Below are 16,645 nucleotides of genomic sequence, written 5' to 3'. Positions count from 1 at the left end.
AAAAAAAAAAAAAAAAAAAAAAAGAAAATGTGGTATTTAGACACAATGGGTACTACTCTCCCATAAAGAAAGATAAACTTGAGTTATGTGTAGGAAAATGGAAGCACCTTGGAACCATGTTAAGTGAAGTAAATCAGATACACAAATTTAAATATTACATGGTTTTTCTTATATCAGAAACTCAAATTATATAAAGAGTAAAATAAAAGATAGGAAGAAGGAAGATAGATCTTTCTCAAATGGAAAGGGAATTAATAAGGAGTAGGAGGTGAAGGGAGAGAAGGGATTGGGGATGAAAAAAGGCATTAAGATGTGTTATGTACATGTATTGACTCCACAAAAGGAATGTAAACATTATGTACTGCAAACATGTACTAATCAAAATTTAAGAAATAAAATAAAATTAGAATAAGAAAAAAGTTAAACATAAACCTACCCTTAGAGTTGCCAGTAAGCACATGAAAAGATGCTCGACATCATTAGTCACTGGGAAATAAATGCACAGGCAAACCACAGTGAGCCTCCAGTTCCCACCCGCCAGGAGAGCTGAAATCAAAAAGACAGATGATAATAAGCACTGCCAAGGATGCAGAAAAACCGGAACCTCTTACCCACTGGTGAGAATGTACAATGAGGCTGCTGCACTGCCGAGCAGTCTGGCAGCTCCTCCAATGATCAGACATAGAGTTGCCACAGGATCCAGCAGTTCTGCTCATTTCATTTGTACCCAAGAGAAATGAAAACCTAAGTCCACACAAGAAGTTGTACAACAGTGTTCCCAGCAGCCTTATTTGGAAGAGCCAAAAGGAAAAAACAACCCAAACAGCCATCGGCTGTCACCAAGTTGATGGCTATCTGTCAACTATATTACAGTATGGCAGAATCACACAGTGGAATTCTGTTTGGCAATAAAGTTGGGATAGATATTATAACATAGATGAACCTCAAAAAATGTGTGCTAAGTGAAAAAATCCAGATTCATGTTGAATGAGTTCACTTATAGGAAATATCCAAAATAGGCAAAGTAATCAGATAAACTTTGTAACATATAAATCATATCACAATAAAGCTGTTTGGGTTGTTTGTTTGGGGGTTTTGTTTGATTTTACTGTACTGAGCTACATCCCAGCCCTTTTCAAAATTTTATTTTGAAACAAGGTCTCCCTAAGTTGACCAGTCTGGCCTTGAACTTGCAATCCTCCTGGCTCAGGCTGCTGAGTAGCTGAGATTTTAGGCATGGGCCACCACATCTTGCCAAAAGAAGTATTTATTAAAACCAAGTCCAGTCTGTATGTTGCCTGTGTGTCACAGAACTTATATATCCAGGACAGATCGCCATTTAAATGTATACCATCTCCAATCGGTATCAACAGTAATATCTACTACCACTTAGTAAGCACTTACTGTATGCCAGGTACTATTCTGTTGCTCATTTGATTCTCAACCTAAGAGGGAGGCTGGCATATTTGCTGTCCTTTTACAACTAGAAAAAGAAAGGATTCCATGTTTTGTTGTGAGTCAGCCACATGACAGTAAATAGCCACTAAATGCAGCAAGGTCATGAGCCCCTCTAACACATAAGGAACAGGCTGCATGGACTTGCATTTTTCTAGGAACAAAGTCTAACAGCAACAAACCACAAAAGCTGAATTAAAAAAAAAAAACTAGAAAGTATATAGCAATCACAATGGAGTTGCCACCTATCGAACCCCAGGCAGGCACCCAAAGCCATGTGAGACACAAAAATCTTCCTCAGCTCCAGGTCTGCTCAGAAGGACAGGTCCTCCTCATATTTCACAGACAAGGAATCAGGCTGGGCAAGGGCAAGTAACTGCACAAGGTTACAAACAAATACTCAGAAGAGGCTGACTGAAACTCGGGCTCCAGGGGGCTCCAATGCCTACACTCTCCTCACTGAGTCTTCTAGGGTCCACTGCAGACCCATAGGCTCCAGGATTCACAACACTGTAGCCTTGAATACACCCCAAGGTCACCCAGGGGAGGGGAACTGGGATACAACCTGTGCTCAGCATGGCACCTGGAACACAAGCACTTAAGAACTGAAGAGAAACTTCCTCAGCATAGTGTACTCTACCTCCATGCACAACACTTTCTTTTTTTTGTTTTTGTTTTTGTTTTGGATACTGGGGATGGAACCAGGGCCTTGTGCCCACTAGGCACAGAGCACTTTCAAAAGTCACTTCCCACCGTCCTCATAACAGATTCACAGGAATTTAATGCTCCATATCAAGTGTTCTATACCTAACCTTGCTGACTTCTTCAAAGTGGTCGAGGTGGCAGCCCATGAGAAAAGATGTAGGAGCCATAACAAAATCCAGCATCTTGCCTGACAGGATGGGCACGAAGGTATGCTGCCACTGTAGGGGGTGGAGGTAGACCATGAAGCACTCAGCGATGAGAGTCAGCAGGGCCCAGTCCGAGGAGAAGAACACAATCCGCTGCTCCGTTAGAAGGCAGGATAGGATCTGAGGGGACCAACAGTACTATTCAGAAGCTGCCAATCTAATACAGTGAACGTCAAACATCCAGTGACCCAGAGTACAGCCTTTAGTCTGGGCTCCCTGCTCCATCTGCCAAAACCAAAGCCACCTAAGATCCCACAAAACATTTTATTTGCAAACACTGTGCCCTGTAATGAATGTTGATGCTAAGCAAATACATACGTATATTTCTGCACTCTATGCCAGTCTCTGATAAGCAATGCTTTTGGGTGCCCCATGAAGTTACCAAGCATGAGCTGTACCTGCAGCACCTTCTCAGGCTGGAAGCACAGCAAAGGCAAGTGAAGGTCCAGGTCAATGACGGGGCTCTCAGGGTCTGCTCGGGAGGGAAACACGACGTGCAGTGGCTTCATGTTAAACATCTATGATGACCAAGAGCCGTAGTTAGTTCAGAGAACTGTGCCGAGTACAAGCTGAAATGTGCCCAAATTCATTACTTTGGCACAGCAAGTGTCTCAGTTAGAGACCACTTTGGAAGACTTGTGCCACCAGGTGATGTGTCACAGAATTACACAACAGCCTGGCAAGGCTCATAACGGCCAGAAATTCACACACAAAGTACATAATGACTTTTTTTTTTGGTAAGTTCCCTGATCAGCAAATTATTCATTGGAAGACATAGACAGACATTTGTCCCAAGCGGCACAAATTGTACAGCAAGCATGTTCAAATTATTCTTCAGTATAACGTCTTATTCCTAGTCAATACATATTATGTGTTCTCAGTGTTGTTCATTTAACAGTCAAATTCCTTAGACTTATAGTTCAAAAAATTGTAAGAGAGACCTTTCCTTTTCTAAATGACACAATTTTGAAGTAATGCCTCAATACAAATTCCCTCTCCACAGAATGCCCATGTCAAGCTAAAGGACCTAGTTAGGGAAGAAAGAAATCAAAGAGGAAGATGCAGTTGCTTCCACAGAGGGGCTTCCTAGCTTGTTGAGAGATGAAGCTGTGGGCAGCAAGTTTTCACCCCCTCGGGTGTCAACACAGGGGTGGCTTGGGCATCTTCTCTGCCCCAGACTCCACTGAATGAGCAGAATGGAATGTTAGAGTCATAAGAAAAGATCCAGAAGATAGAAAGGAAACAGAGAGAATAGCTTCACCAAGGCAAAGCATGAGAGGTGGACATAATTGAGAACAGTAGGGCACTGAGTCAAGGAAAAGGGTAACAAGACGAAGCTTTTGCTATTCATACTTCCCTACAATCACCTACCTCACTGAGGTAAGTGTATTTTCATGGGAGAAAAACCAGAAACAAGAAAAGATCATAATTTCTTGGTACTAAGGACACAAGTAAGTGCTTCTCATCAATATAGGGAGACTCTTTGTTTTCCTGTTACCAATTTTCCTACAGAAGCAAGACACATTAAAAATAAGGCAGCTTGGGCTAGTGAAGCTCAATGGCAGAGTACTTGCCTAGCATGCACAAGGCCCTGGGTTCAATCTCCAGCATCTCAAAAGTAAGAAAATAAAATAAGGTACAGTCATTTATGTGAACAATAAAGGCCTTTGCATGTAAAATAAAATAAAATAAAATGGAGTTAATTTTCCAGGTTGTGATGTAATATTAATAATTATAAAGTTTTGGGCTGGGGATTTAGCTCAGTGGTTCCGGTGCCTCCCTTGCAAGCACAAGGACCTGAGTTCGATCCCCAGTGCCCAAAAAAAAAAAAATTATAAAGTTTATATGAAAATTCTCAATATTTCAAAAAATAAGTGTGTCAACCAGTTACCCAATTAAACATAAAGGCAAATGCTAATCATTCTTCCTCTTGCTGATACTTGTCCCTGGGATGCCTTGGTACATGCAGGTAGTGTACAGCACGCACCCTCGCTCCCTGTGGGCTGTTATCTTACTCTCTTTGCAAATGAAGAAACTGAGGAGACACAGATTCTAGGTCAACTCTTGCCAAAGGTCATCTGATTTGAGTCCCAAAACAAGAGTATGTTCACATTCAAAGCAACTCAGACAAAGACTCAGAAACTATGGGTAGGGGGAAGCTTACATATGCGTGCACGCACACACATGCACACACACACGCACACACACACACACACAGAGGCACATTTCATTGTGCATACACAATTAGGCCCAAGATTTAACATCACAGGCAAAGGAAGCCCTGGGGTTCTGTCATCCCTAATATCTGCTTCTCTTGGGCAGGAGGTCCAGGTACTGTCAGGGATAAGTGGTGCCAAACAGGGACAGGAGGGGAGGGGACAAGGGAACAAGGCTCAGCTTTCACTTCTTTCTTAGCCCCATAATGTGGAGTCGCCTGTATCTTCCAGTTGGCGAAAATAGAGCTGATCCGGCCCAGACACATCAGGAAATGGCTGCACATCATACCCAAGGCACATCAATCAAAATATAAGCACTGCTGCTCACAACTGCCATTGACACCTGTGAGAGACATTAGCTGACAATGGAGTCTAGAACATGCTGCTGAGTCACCTTCTGGTGCAGATGAAAACCACTGCCTAAACCAACCTCTTGGATTTCTTTAAAACAACAAACATGCTAGATATGGTGGTGCACACTGTAATCCCAGCTACTCAGGAAGTAGAGGCAGGAGGGACACAAGTTCAAGACTAGCCTGGGCAACTTAGAAAGGCTCTTTCTCAAAACAAAAACAAAAAACAACTTTTAAATAGACTAAGGATGTAGTTCTGTGGTAGAACATTTAGCCAGCATGCATGGGGATCCTGGGTTCAATCCCCAGCACCACAATTTAAAAAAAAAAAGCACTACCATGTGACATTCCCTCAAATGGATCTTGAGCAATGTGCTCCTTTAGCCCCAGTAGCCAGAGAGACTGGTTAAAGGAAGTCACAGCGCTTGAATGAGGCCATCGGGCACAGGCATGAGGGCCATATCAGAGCCAGAGGCAGACAGGCAGTGCTGCTGTGGCTTCTTCCACATGCTGCTCAGCGTCTAGTGGCGGAGATGGACATTAAACACAAACACAGACAGAGCTGACTCACTACAGTGTAGTGACCTGCAGGAAAGGCTGGGAACCACAAGAGGGACAAGGAGAGTGCCCAAAGGCTAACTGTGAAGGGCTGAAAACTGTGCACCAGCTGGATGAGGAGCAGGTGCTGGGCAAAGGACATGGAGGAATTACTTCCAGAACTTCAATAAGCAAGAGTCCTGTGGCATCACCTCCAGGGGACTGAGGGAAGCCTGGTGAAGCTAGAGCTCAGCAAGCAAGGGTGAGAGGTATAGGGCAAAGATGGACATTAAGACTGGGTGCACAGCGTAGGGCTGAGCTGAGAAGTGCAGTGAGGAACCATTGTGGGGTTTAGGCAGAATAATGGAGCCCAAATTACAGGTTGTAGTGGTCTTTGCAGCCACAGAGCAGAGGCTGAAGGGAAAGGCTAAGAAAGAGCAGAAGTGGGCAGACAAGTGGTTCCCAAGTCACACATGTGGGAGAAGCTGGTGGCCCAGAACAGGGAGACAGCAGGAACATGGTTAAAGAAAGGGGTACAGGTAGGTAGGCAAGGCCTGAGAGACAAGTGAACATGCAGGTGAAGGAAGGTCAAAATTACACTCCATGAACTTGTTCCCAGGACACTGGGAGTGAGGAACAGGCACTAGAAGCCCGGGGAGTCTAGGTTCAAAACACTGCTGTGAATACCTCAAAGGTATAGCTGCACCCTGCTCTATCTAGTGCAAGCTCTGGAGCAGTGCTAGGCTGCAGGATGAAAGCACAAACTTGGAAGACTTCATTAGGGTCGCTGTCAACAAGAAAACAGCAAGGGCAGGCTGAGCCTCCCTAAACTGAAACCCAACTCCAAAAGTGCTCCACATCCAAACATTTTTGAGCATTGGCATGATGTCACAGGGGAAAATTCCTCACCTAACCTCACAGCATGAGTCACAGTCAAAAAACAAGAGTAGCTGGGTGTGGCAGGGCAGGCCTGTAATTCAACACTCTGGGAAGCTGAGGCAGGAGGATCACAAGTTCAAACACAGTCTGGGCAACTTAGTGACCTAGTAAGAGCCTGTCTTAAAATTAAAAGTGGGAAAAAGTAGGAGGCAGAGAGATACTAGGGATACAACTCAATGAGAAGGCCCTGGGTTCAATCCCCGCAACTACAAAAAACAAAGTATGAGCACTAAATATACTTAATAAAAATGACTTTGAGACAATGTGCACAAGGTGCATATGAAACATAAATAAATTCTGTGTTTAGATTTAGGTCTCATCACCAAGGTATCTTGTATGTCTAAACATTCCAAACTCTGGAAAAAAAAATCCAAAATCTTAAATAATTTCCTTTACCTAAAAACTTCAGAAAAGAAATCTTCCACCTATATCCACAAAATAAAGTCACTACCAACAAAGGTCCCTGGGAGTGGATTGGAAATTACTTGCTCTCTGTCTGGACTGGAATGCACCAGCAGGATCCTCCACCTAGCAGACTGCTGGATTGGAAATAACATTTAAAATACATGTTGGGCCAGGGATTTAGCTCAGTGGTGCTGCCACCTGCCTCACCAGGGCAAGGTCCTGAGTTTGATCCCCCCATACCAAAAAAAAAAAATAATAATAATAATAATAATACATGTTTTCAGTTTAGGATCACAAGTCTCCTGACAAGCAGAACTTCTTTTTTATAGTCAAGAATAAAAAAATGTAGAGGTCCAAGATTTATGTGTATAATATCTCAAAAGGGAATAAAAAAGCATCCTGTGTAGGGCTAATGAGTTTAGAAAATACTAAGTCACATAGGACAGGTTTCCTCACCCAGATCAGCAGTTTGACACATTACTCAACCCAAGGGGAATTTGGGCCCAACTTCCCCAACCGGGCTTCACCCTGAAACACATGTCATGAAATAGGCATAACATTTTTCGGAATAGAACCCTGCTTGGGAAGTACTTGTCTATTGATTAAACCCAGTGGCATTTCTAAGAATAACAAAACATACAAAACCAGTTACTTCTCATTAATTTCACTGTACAAGAGAAAACATTAAAAAGTTAAATATAATATTCAAGACAAACAAACAAAAGGAGAATTTCTAATTTAAAGTAAATTAGGAGGATTTACTTAGACTGAAGGACTTGGGTTTCTATGTATTTTCTGCATAGCAAGAAACAAACTTGCATATTAACACGCAAGTATCCCATAACATTCTATTAGCTCAGTTCTTCATGGGCCACTCAGCAAAACTCAATCCTAAATATATAACTTTTCACCTTTAGAAAGGAAGAACATAATTTAAACACAGCTAGAACTTAATAATCAGCACATTACTTTTACTACTTGTAAAGAAAAACCCGTAACATAATTCCAGATTTAATTTACCAAATGGAGTGGTCCAGGTGGGGGGCTAGGTATTAATGATAGTCTCGCAGCAAAATCTTTTATATGATTGTCTACTTCAAAGTCCTTACAGAGCTTCAGATGAGTCAGTAAACTGTAATTGGGGGGAAAAAAAAAAAGTCAAGTCACAAATTACAAATGAGAATCCAGTTGTAATCCTTAGTCTTTCCGACCAAGCTTACATCTCCTGAAGGGTCTATAGGATCAATTCCAGGACTCTTTCGAGGTTATCAGACAGTGGATCCCCATGGTGAGGATGCCTGAAAGGGGCCCACAAAGGGGGAGGTTTTCGGGGTGGGGGAAATGGCCTTGGTCTGTTTCCCATCCTGGTGCTGGTTACCTGCGTGTGTCGGTTCGTGAAAAATCTCTGGATTGTGAGCACTGTTCTCTATGTGTGTTATACTGAAGTCAGTAAGGAAGAAAAAGCCAACACCACCTCAAAGGGAAGAACTTGAGAAACTCTGTTGGCAAATGCATGCTGACTTTTTAAGTATATGATTTAAAGATACAATGTACAAGTGGGTGCCTAGGACAGAAGGACTGGGAACTGACTGTAAGGGTGCCAGGGAACTTGGCACCTGAAATATCCCTTCTCACAATTCTGCTGGTTACACAGGTATGTACACGTGTCAAAATATACCCTCCCATATGCTTAAATGGGTGGGTGTTAGTGTAGCATATCTATTAGTCCACAATAAAGCTGCTTTTTAGAAATATGTGTATAAAAGTATAACTGTCCCTTTGAATCTGCAGGGGACTGGGTCCAGAGCCCTGGCAGATGCTCAGTCCTTTATATAAAATGGTGCATAAAATCCACATACCTCTTCCTGTATACTTTAAGTCATCTCTAGATTACTTATAATAACTGAATCATAAAAATAGTTGTTATACTGAATTATTTAAGGAAAATGACAGGAAAAAAACTTTGCATATGCTCAGTACAGGAACAATTGGATATGTGGTGTGGACTCCATAGTTGTAGAACTGCAGACCTGGAAGGTAGCATACAAGTGAAAAGACACACACAAAATGGACAGATGCTAAGGACATGCCCTTTCTTAGAAGCCCAAGAATGGACACTTTAAGGTATGTGTGAACAAATTCATTTATTACCCATTTGCTACATTTACTCATTTGACCAATTTTTTTTTTTTACAGTACTGAGGATCAAACTCAGGACATTATGCTTGCCAGACAGGCACAGCACCACTGAGCTAAATCCCCGGCCCTTGACCAATTATTTTGGAGGTTTACATAGTGCTATGCCTTGGGCTAACCCTGGAGTCAGTGACTACTTGGCCATAAGGAAAGGAGTTTGTCGGGAAAGGAAAATATACTCAACATGAAGCAACACGAGGGCATGGAAGCCACAATGGAGTGCACGTCCAGGGGTAGCCATAATGCTGAGAGTGCATCCAATCACACTTGACCATACAGCCACCCAGGAAGGAACTACCACCTGTTAAGCCCCCACCAAGATGCAAGACCATGGTATCCCAGCAATTCAAAGCACTGTTACTTTAAGTAAAAAATAGTACTTATTGGGCTGGGGATTTAGCTCAGTGGTTCGGTGGCCTGCCTTGCAAGCGCAAGGACCCGAGTTCAATCCCTGGTACAAAAAAAAAAATAGTACTTATTCATGCGGCCACTGTCAGGATTTGAAGATAATTAAATAATCCTCCATATTTGCATTTATTATAAAATTATAATAGCATCAAGGCAAAATTTAAGAAAACTGCCCATAATCTACTTCCCCCAAAATAAAAAAATGAATATCCAATTAGTGTCCATAAGGTGAATTGTGCATAGTATCACTGCAGTTGATGAACAGATGGTTTAAAAATATAATGCCTATTGACATGAGGCATCTTGCCTTTCTGTCCTTTGTTCCTCCCTGTCTCTATTTCCAGTTCTAATATTGCAGCAATGACCACTAAAAGAAAAGAACTCAGAAGCATGGAAGTGAAAGCTCCACTCTTTCCTGTCATATCCATTTGCACTAACACCCCACGGGAGGAAACAAAATCAGCCCAGCCAGAAGAGTACACACCTTTCTGCCCATCTGCTGAGGATAGGCATCATCTGGCCCTCAGTCATTTGTTTTATTTAGCAAAGGCTAGACATGACCACCTCACATCATAGAAGAGGAAACTAGAGATGAGTTAGAAACCTGTTACCCTCAAGGAATGAGGATATCATCAGTTAATAACTCAGAAGGAACCACACCCTAATTATAATGCCAGTCCACCCTGGGGCCACAGACACTGTGGGCACAAGCATGGGCTCAGTGCTCTCTCTCTCTCTCTCTCTCTCTCTCTCTCTCTCTCAGAACAGTGGGCTCTGTCCTACAGGTGTTTCTGTCCATGGCTGCTAAATGCAGGATGGACCCACAGTGTCCACAAACCAGCTGTTATGGCTTATGTCAAGATGTTCCCCCAAAGCCTCATGCAGTCATAGGCAGGGCTTTTCAGAGGTGGCTGGATCTGGAATGTGTGATGTTGGGATCAAGGGTGTGTGATTACTAAAGCAGTCCACTGATTGGTTTGGCATAGCTCTGGGTATGAATAATGGGAAGGCACAACTTGGGTGTAAGTGCTACCCACCCTAAGGGTGCATAGCCTGGATATAACATAAGGTATCAAAGAGGGCTGCTGTCATCACTTGTGGCCTGCTGCTTTCTCACTACTTCACTGCTTTGCTGCCTTCTGCCCACCATGAACTGTTTCTCCTCTGCAATGCCCCTCTGCCATGTCAGCCTGCCTTGGAGCCAGCCAGCTATGAACTGAAACCTCTACAAACTGTGAGCTGCAACAAAGCTTTCCTCCTTTAACTTTGGGTGCCAGTTATTTTGTCTCAGAAATGCAAAAAGAACTAAGACACCAACTATATTTTAAGAAGCAAACCATGAAAGTGCTGGAATTTGAAATATAAATGCTACTAATTTGAACCAGAAGGTTCCAGCTCTACAAAGCATGGCTTTGTGCATTCTATGACAAAGTGTAGGGTCTATAGCAAGTGTCCACAGAGGACCAGCTGCAAGCCCCAGTGTATATGGACTGCTCTTCAGTGTCTTCACTAAGGGATTCTGTAACTGCCCCATTCACAGTCTTTAATCAAGTACAAATTCTACAACTATAACTTTATGAGATTTCAAAGCAAATGCCTCTGTCACCTGTGTTAGGGAACTGGTCCACACTAAACTTGGGGGCCTCCCCCATCACAGTAATACTCTGATAGTGGGATCCATCAGGTTCTACAAAATGCCTTCCTGATTTTTTTCAAAATTCTTTACATCCTCAGGCATTCCACTCGTTAGTAGCTGTAAGACAATTACAGAGTCTACCCAAAGACCTAAGTCATTTTGTTGCTGTAATGGTGGTGATACTGGGAAATTGAACCTAGGAGCACTTTACCACAAAGATACATCCCCAGCCTTTTTAAATTTTTGTTTTGAGACAGAAGCTTGCTGTCTCAGGTTACGCAGGTTCAGCTCAATTTGCAATACTCCAGCTTCAGCCTCCTGGATAGCTGGGATTACAGATTTGCACCACCATACCCAAAACAATAAGTTTTTAAAATGTCAATGAAACTTATCAGCACTGGGGGTGTGGCGCAGTGGTAGAGCACTTGCCTAACAGGTACAAGGGCCTGGATTTGATCTCCAGTACACCAAATTTAAAACACACACACACACACACACTCACACACACACACACACACTGCCTTATTAGAATAAATTATAGCCTCCTAAGAGCTAGGAAGAGTTTTCCTGATAGGTGTCTGTTCTCTAAAACCAACAAAAACAAACTCCTTCCTATTAGTTTCATTTCCAGCAGCATGGCACTTACCTCCTACCTCTGGCGCACCACATCCCTACATCACCATTACCAGATCTGAGTTTTCAAAGACCTCTGGCTGTCCACCCTGCCACTGCCCCCACATTTGGCATCAAATGGCCCCTGGTCTCACCAAGAGAGGCAGTCCTTGAGGGAGTTGTAGTAGGGGAACCTGGAGATCACACACACTGCAAAGGGCACAAAGCAGCCAGCCACACCAACTATACTCGGCCACGATGGCTCCCAGTGTGCAGTGCCATTGTAGAAACAGCAATCATCCTAGAGAAAGAGAAACAGGGACACTGTCACCCACACCAGCAGTCCTGGCATCCAATAGTCGCACATCAGAAAAGAGACAACACAGGGGTGGGAAAGGCCCCCCACAACATGCTGCCCATGTCCCAGCCAGCACTACCTCCCAGCTGCCATGGACAGGGCCCACGTGATATCTGCCTCTGCAGGGTACTGAGGTCATAAAAATGCACAGATGCCGGTGACCTGAGATTGAAAAGGGACACACATCCAAAACACAGTGGTATACAAAGATAATAGTAGCAGCTACACAGCAAGGCAGCATCTGCATGTACCTGGGATTTACCCTTTGTACCCCACAGCATACAGGACAGAGTCCATCTGATTATGTATCTTTTACCTCTAGACACTTGAAGTCATGATGGAAGAATGATTCCTTCCCCAGCCTCTGAGGACAAAGGGGGAGCAGGGTTCCCTAACAGCTCCTTAGAGGCAGCTGATCTCACCTCACAGCCTTGCCTAGACAGTACCCCAACACAGGATAAGTGAGATGTGCTCAAAAATTCTAAACCCTTTGAGCAAGGAGGTTTGCAAATTTTAACCCAGGCTGGACATCTTCATGCCTTAATGAGATCATGTGTCCAAATAAAAAATAAAAATGGCAGGGGATGTACAAAAGCCCTGGGTTCAATTCCTAGTAATATGTATCCCCATGCACCTTGCACAGCAATTGAAAGATGGGAACATGTGCCCATCAATGGATAAATAGATAAATAAAATATGTTCCATCCACACAAAAGGAATAAAGAAGCTGGGCACAGGCTGCATACCCATAATTCCAGCTATCTTGGAAGAAGGATTTTGAGTTTGAGGCCATTCTGGGCAATTTTGCAAGACACTGCCTCAATCTAAAATTTAAAACAGGCTTGGGGGCATAGCTCAGTGTTAGAGCACCCCCAGATTCAATTCCCAGTAAAAAGAAGGACGATTAAAAAAAGAAGGGAGTAAACTAGGGAAGGAGGGGAGCACACCATAATGTGAATGAGCCTTGAAACCATCACACTAAGTGAAAGAATACAGACACAGAAGGCCCCATAGTGTATGATTTTGTTTACACAAAATCTGCACTTTAGAGAAATCCAGAGTGAAGGAAAGCAGATTAGTGGTTACTGGTCTGGGGGAATTGGGCAGAAAGGACTTGAGTGCAGGGCTTGGGGGATGAAAATGCTTTGGAATTGGACAGGGGTGATAGTTGCATGGCACTGTGCCTACAATCTACGTTGCTGAACCAAACACTGTGAAATGGTGAAAAAGGTGAATCATATATGTATGCCACCACAGTTGTTTTAAAAATCAATGCCCACCCAAAGGGGGCTACCTACATGCAGGGGTCGGTAGTACTGGGCCACCACGCCATAGGTCCTATTCCCACACACATCAGTCAGCACCAGAAAATGGACATGGTCTTCCTTTGGTTCTGAGGCCACGTGCATTCCTCCTGTAGACAGAGTGAAAAGAAAGGACATTCTCAATTGACAATCTTCCCCTGTGGTACAGGGCATGCCCATCACTGCTTTTCCATGGGGCATTTCGATGCCCAAGATGTGTCCACTCTGCAGCTTGCTCTGCCCACCTTCCTTCCCTGTTCCTCCCCCAGAAACAGCTTCTTTACAACCCCTTCGGTCTGAAGAGTTGGGTGAATGATGTGGTGGCATCAATACCAACATTCAGAGCTAAGACACACTTTCGGGGCCTGCCTGCTGGCATGGTGATGCTTCTGTGCACAGAACCCTGCCCCACACCTGTCCCAGGCAACAACCCAGTGACTAGGAAGGCCATCAGGCTCTTGATGGGGACACAGATAGGACCTAACTATCCTACATCATCCATCTTAACTCTTCTTAAAACCAGGGAAAAGATGAAGCCCAGAAACACAAGTTCACCATTTACTGGAACTGTAAACTTGAAGACTAAATGTAAACTGAGCCTTTTTTTCAGTAACAGAGAGTAATGGGGACAGAAGAGGCTCAGGGACATTCCAGAGGCCAAACCAACTTCCTGTGAAGTCAAAGTGGCAATGCCTCAAAAAACCCTGCAGCATACCATACCACCTGGCAATCCATACAGCCTTTCTTCCTGGATTCAGCTTTCCAAGCCCTGAGAGTGTATTAAATGCTTTCAACTTCCCCTGAGAGAACACAAAGTCCCATTATCCAACAATGGATGATGGGGCCTGCTCCACTGCTCACCCTGCCGTCCTCAATATGCAGACCTCTGGACGTGAACCACTTGTATGACAACCTGACATGAGGCACTCAGGTTGGCCCCCACATATACCATACCTGGGAAGCACAGCTGGGGCAGGGCAAGGAGATCCACACCGCCTGGGATGCTAATGTCTTCAGAATCATGCCGTTTGGAATCCACTGGGGGGCCTTTCCAGGGCTCTGTCTTGGGCTTCTCTCTCTTCTTCCTGAAGGAGCGCCTCCTACCTTTCCCTAGAGTTGCATAGTTCCCACTGGCCCACTGGCTGTCCTCTTTACTGATAAAAGGAGGCACAAAAACAGATAGAACCTCTGGGTCCAGGGAAGAGAGGCTTCTGACTCCCCTCTTCTGGGAAAACTGGAAAAGGAAAAATAAGAGTCACTGCATGGTCTTCTCCTTCCCAGCAAGCATCATCTGCTCATCTCCTCTGCCTCTCCTCTGCCACAGGCTCCAGGGGCTCTGCAATGTCCTATAAAAGTGCAGAGGGAGTGTTCTTCCCCCCCAAGACTCACATCATTAAGGAGTCAAAGTTACTTTTAAGAACTCCTGGGCCCTAGGACTCCAACTAGCCATGATAAAAAACAAAACAAAACAAAAAAAATCTACACCTAGACATATAATAATCAAGATCCCAGAAACCCAAAAGAAGAACAAAATACTACAAGCAGTTAGAGAAAAGAAACAAATCACATGCAAAGGAAAGCCCATCAGAATCACAGCAGACTTTTCAACACAAACCCTCAAGTCAAGGACAGCCTGGAGGGAGGTATTTCAGAAAACAACCTCCAACCTAGACTGATGTATCCTGCAAAACTGTCTTTCAAAATTAATGGGGAAATAAGGTACTTCCACGACAAAGAACACCTGAGAAATTTCATGAACACCAAACTGGCACTCCAAACACTTGTAAACAAAATCCTGGAAAAGGAAAATGAAGACCTCAACTCCATAAGGGTCAACAGATCAAATATACCAGGCAAGGCAAGAAATTAAAGGCAGAAAGGGAAAAATAAAAAACAAAAGAACAAACAACAGGAAAATAACATGACAATGAAAAGTCAATATATAACAGTTATAATCATCAATGTTAATGGCCTCAATTCACCAATCAAAAGAAACAGGCTGGCAGAAAGGATTAAGAAGCAAAATCCAACAATATGTTGCATATAAGAAACCCACTTAAGCCGGGTGTGGTGGCGCATGCCTATAATCCCAGCACTCAGGAGGCTGAGGCAGGAGGATCGCTGTGAGTTCTAGACCAGCCTGTGCTACATAGTGAGACCCTGTCTCAAAAAAAAAAAGAAAGCCACTTAATCCACAAAGAAATTCATAGACTGAGAGTAAAAGGATGGAAAACAGTTCTCCATGCAACAGGAGCCCGGAAAAGGCAGGGGTAGCTATCTTATTTGCACACAATAGATTTCAAACCAAAACTAATTAAGAGAGACAAAGCCACTACATCCTTGTAAAGGGAACAATACAAGAGGAAGAAATGACAATCATAAATATATATTCACTGAATACTAATGCCTCCAACTATACAAAACAAATATTAACAGATATGAAAAATGAAATAAGCACTAATACAATTGTAGTGGGGGACCTCAATACTCCACTGACACAAATAGACAGATCATCTAGACAAAAAATCAACAATGAGAAGCCCCGGGAGGCAGACTGGGCCCCGATCCACCGCGGGAAGGAGAGACATGCCTGCTTCCGACCCAGCCGCCATCACTCCAGTGCTAGGAAGATAGCCCCGCGGGCAATCCTGAACCCCCATAAGGCCCCCCCCCCGCACTCTCAGACTTCCTGACTGTCTTTGGACCCACTATGCAGAGGCAGAGGTGGTCATCAAGGGTATTTTTCTGAATTCCCAACTTTGAACATCCTTAAAGAAAGGGCGTAGGAAACCTGTAATAGAACGTTGTGGAGTTCAACCATTCAGAACGTTGGGGAACTCAATCTGGGCCTTGCAGCCTGAGGTCAGTCAGCGTCATGGGGTTCAGCCATCAGCTAACTGAGATCAGGGGTCTTACATCCTTGCTCTGTCTGAGCCATTAAATGGTAAATACACTATAGTGAAATTTTGTTCACTGCAGACATGTTCTGGACTGCTTCTTGATTTCAATTTAATTCAAATGATTTAAGGGTGATAGACTAGTGACTAGCACCGGTGGTCAGTGTCAAAGTTGTGCTTGATCTTATTGTGTTGCTGATTGTATCAGTTGGGATAAAGCATTGCGGTTGATTTGATGAGCTGTTTTCTCTGATGTTATGAAGATGAGAATGTCTGTGGGTTATTAGAGACACAGAAGCTAGGGCTCAACAATATCAGGAAGATGTGGGTGATAATCCAGAGATTAAACCAAGGACAGTTCAACAACAAAAATAAAAATGAGAAAACACTTAAGCAAGACACAAGGACAGACTTCCAG

General features: G+C 43.6%; 1 protein-coding gene across 3 annotated transcripts in view; it reads right to left on the bottom strand.

The window, feature by feature from the left end:
• Dennd3 (DENN domain containing 3) overlaps positions 1–16,645 on the bottom strand; it is a 73,945-nt gene that overhangs the window by 44,879 nt on the left and 12,421 nt on the right. For 2 of the 3 annotated variants that reach the window (XM_033760888.1, XM_033760889.1), the window contains exons 2-8: positions 14,285–14,564; positions 13,325–13,440; positions 11,824–11,969; positions 7,837–7,948; positions 2,765–2,884; positions 2,348–2,486; positions 437–546 (exon numbers count right to left, since the gene is read on the bottom strand). In XM_033760888.1, coding sequence (XP_033616779.1) covers positions 437–546; positions 2,348–2,486; positions 2,765–2,884; positions 7,837–7,948; positions 11,824–11,969; positions 13,325–13,440; positions 14,285–14,564 — 1,023 coding nt within the window. Of the gene's footprint in view, positions 1–436; positions 547–2,267; positions 2,487–2,764; positions 2,885–7,836; positions 7,949–11,823; positions 11,970–13,324; positions 13,441–14,284; positions 14,565–16,645 lie in introns of all 3 variants that reach the window. The other variant, XM_010639203.2, reaches the window with a different exon arrangement.

This window comes from Fukomys damarensis, unplaced genomic scaffold (genome assembly GCF_012274545.1).
Source record: "Fukomys damarensis isolate Sample0158 unplaced genomic scaffold, DMR_v1.0_HiC HiC_scaffold_5, whole genome shotgun sequence".
NCBI classification, from domain to species: Eukaryota; Metazoa; Chordata; class Mammalia; order Rodentia; family Bathyergidae; genus Fukomys; species Fukomys damarensis.
The sequence above is the reverse complement of the archived record's forward strand: the minus strand, read 5'-3'. Positions and strand labels throughout refer to the sequence as shown.